Source organism: Lactuca serriola, chromosome 5 (genome assembly GCF_051521515.1).
Source record: "Lactuca serriola cultivar US96UC23 chromosome 5, Lser_US96UC23_V15, whole genome shotgun sequence".
Lineage (NCBI taxonomy): Eukaryota > Viridiplantae > Streptophyta > Magnoliopsida > Asterales > Asteraceae > Lactuca > Lactuca serriola.
In genome coordinates, this window is record NC_136412.1 from 249,264,306 (window position 1) to 249,267,374 (window position 3,069).

Here is a 3,069-nt window from a genome sequence, read left to right on the forward strand (position 1 = left end):
TGGGGCTTTATTGTATCGTTTTATCCTGAACATGAAAAACCTTTGGACCCGGCCTAAGCCTACACTATCCTCCTCCCATTTCATTTGAGGATCGTTGACCTTATCTTCCTTGCCGTCTCCTCTTAAGGACATGTCTATATTACCTCAACCATCACTCCCAAAGAGTTTCTTATAACCTCATTTGGATTCCTATCCAATAAAGTTCCTGTCATATGTCCATGTCCACCTCAACATTCTCATCTGCTACTTCTATCTTTAGTTGGCCAAAATTCGGATTCATACAAATAAGAATGAGTGGATGGCCCAACACTATACAAACGTAGATATCCTTCTTTTCTTATAAATTAAAATAAAACATACCAAATTTTTTGTCTAAAATATCATCAAGATAAATAGCTTTTTAAAAAATCAATATTTCTTTTTAATTTACGTCACACGTCATGATTTGTTATTTAATATTTTACATTCTACTTCACAAATGACTCCAAATCGTAATTAGTTGAAGAACTTCGTATCTTTTACCCACCTAGGGTGCAAACATCCATATACAAAAACGATATGCAGTCAACTAGCCAAAAATCACACCCTCATAAACGCATTTTAAATGATTCATATGCACAAAAAACCCCAACTAGTTATGCACCAATGATTCACAAGATTAAACCATCGAAAAAGTATTACTATTGGATTATACATGTGATTCAGAAAAACGTGATATACAAACAGCTAACATACTCTCAGAGGCGAAGGTAACCTCCTCTTTCTCCACCAGTTCTTCTGAGGAAAGACCTCTTGTTAAGCGACCAGCTTCTTTTCAAAGCTCTTTGTTTTCTCCAAGCAGTTATTCGGCTATAAAGAAAAGGAAACAAGAAGGATAACAACACAAGAGCTAAAGTTGCCACACAAACCAACATCACGTTTCTGAATCCATCTGCTATCTTTGGATCTCTTTGTCCTGTCCATGGCACCCCTCCCACATTCATCCCAAAAACTGCCACGTCATCATTTATTATTATTATTATTAGTATTATTAACATCATTAAGGTCCAAAAGGAGTTAAAAGTTGTCAAAGGGTGGTAGAATCTAACCTCCTGTGATGATGGATAGAGGAAGGAATATGATGGAGAGGAATGAGAGATAGTAGAGTTTTCTGTTGATTTGCTCTGCCTGCCAGCTGTCAAGTCCAGCCTGTACGGCTGTCACACGATTGGAGATAAAACCAACATTATCTTTTAATCTTTTCAATCGTCTGATTAACTCTTCAAGGGAATTGATGTCTTCATTAGCAAACCAATCTTTTGCTGAACATTTTTCCTTCACTCTTGGAAACACTTGTTCTCCATGTGTAATCACCTACATTATCCAAGGGTATTTACGTCTTTTGCATAAAGAAGAGATTAAAAACAGAAAGAAGGCCACAATGATTAATTACCTGCAAGAGGCGTTGCAAGTCTAGATGCATTTTAGGGAATCTTCTATCATCCAACAGCTGTTTCTTCAAGTAAAAACCACCTGAAAGTCGATCTAAAGTCAAACAATGCAATTATCCAATCTTTAACTTCATTGATCATAAAAATGTGAACTTTACCTTTATCCAAATCAACTTCTACAGAATCAAGCTCGATCTCAAGTTTAGTAACAACATCCTCAAGATGATCCACATGAGTATCAACAATATGAACAACCAAATTAGAAACCGATTTAGGAACAGGATTGTCTGCCTCCTCAGAATGATTCATAGTCAACAAGAACTCAAGAACATGTTCTTTGATCACAAAACCATCATTTTCCGATGACCCACTTTGTTTAGCACTTGGACTCTCCACACTTGGGATTTCAGATAAAAGAGATTGACCAACAGGAGAAAACCCTAATCTAGGCACTCGCCCTAGTGACACTGTAATCACAGAATTCTCAGTAACCCTAGCAGCTAATCTAAAGGTAAACTTGCTAGAAGGAGGACCTGGTGAATTGACCCTAAATACAAGTGCCCCATCGACATGCCCACAATATGGTCCATTGCTAATTAAAGAAAGAATGTCTTGTAGTTTTAATGGAGGACAAAGAACATCAATAAGATATTGAGCAGATTGCGAAAGTTTTTGATTCCCTTTGGGGATTTCAACATGATACCAACAAAATTCTTTGTCATTACCCTCTAACAGATCCCATTCTTTATTGTAGTAATCCCCTAATCCATCGAATATGTAGGCTTTCAATCTAACTAAACCAGGGTAACGTGTTCGAAAGGGGCGCACTTCATCGATACGAACACGTGAAGACGATTCGCCCTCAATTTCATCTATCTCGGTGTCTATGCCTAGCTCTCCTTTACCCATTTGTATCAGAGATTTATCCAACTATCTTGATTCTTGCATAAAACAGAAATCAATCTAAGCAGAAAGAATCTAGCTAAAAGAAAAAGACCCAGCTGTAATTTCAGTCGAATTCGAAGATCACGATAATCCAATGAACAGATGCATGAATTTGGGGACGAACAAATTAAACCCTACCGATCAATAATCATGACAAACTCCTGAAAACTGCATTAACCCAATCAAACCCAACAAGAAATCGTCCAATTGAAGATTGAAAAACAGAGTTTTTCGTTGATCCCTGTGCGCAAGCAATTGAATTATTAGAACTGGGTTAAGATCCATTGAGCAACCGGAAAACGAAAAAAAGAAATAGAAATTAAAATAAATCCATCAAGAAAAACACACCTTATTGAAGCCGGCGATTTCTTTCTAAACGTTGATGATCAATTCAACGTTTAGATCATGGGTATGATGGGAAAAAAACGTGTAGTGATGATATATATATTATAGTATAATAGAAGAAACGAGATGATTATTTGCAAATTGCAATACTCGATTTCTTGAAAATGGGTTTGTCAAATCGGGAGAGCAGTTTCCTCGAAGGTTCGTCACCCAAATTTACAGTTGTGAACTTGAGATATATCCTTAAATGGTTAGCAGCTGATAGAATTCGCCAATTATTCTGATTTTTGTTGAATTTAATAAATGACAGATTATTAATTTCAAAAAATGACAGATTGGATTTGGAGTT

General features: G+C 36.4%; 1 protein-coding gene across 1 annotated transcript; it reads right to left on the reverse strand.

Moving 5' to 3' along the window:
- Positions 1-569: 569 nt before the first annotated feature.
- LOC145053981 (uncharacterized) lies at positions 570-3,069 on the reverse strand. Its single transcript, XM_079002113.1, has 5 exons — positions 2,724-3,069; positions 1,589-2,616; positions 1,433-1,512; positions 1,089-1,353; positions 570-991 (listed from the first exon to the last, which is right to left on the reverse strand). Exons 2-5 carry the CDS (start codon positions 2,337-2,339, stop codon positions 738-740), a joined length of 1,350 nt encoding a protein of 449 aa, XP_078858239.1. The 5' UTR covers positions 2,340-2,616; positions 2,724-3,069; the 3' UTR covers positions 570-737.

What these genes read in the sequence shown, in the direction of transcription:
- LOC145053981 (XM_079002113.1), bottom strand. Translation starts at nt 2,339, where the DNA reads ATGGGTAAAGGAGAGCTAGGCATAGACACCGAGATAGATGAAATTGAG. An exon ending in AGAAGTTGATTTGGATAAAG is followed by an intron (nt 1,513 to 1,588) that starts GTAAAGTTCACA and finishes ATCGACTTTCAG; the next exon opens with GTGGTTTTTACTTGAAGAAA. An exon ending in TCTATCCATCATCACAGGAG is followed by an intron (nt 992 to 1,088) that starts GTTAGATTCTAC and finishes ATGACGTGGCAG; the next exon opens with TTTTTGGGATGAATGTGGGA.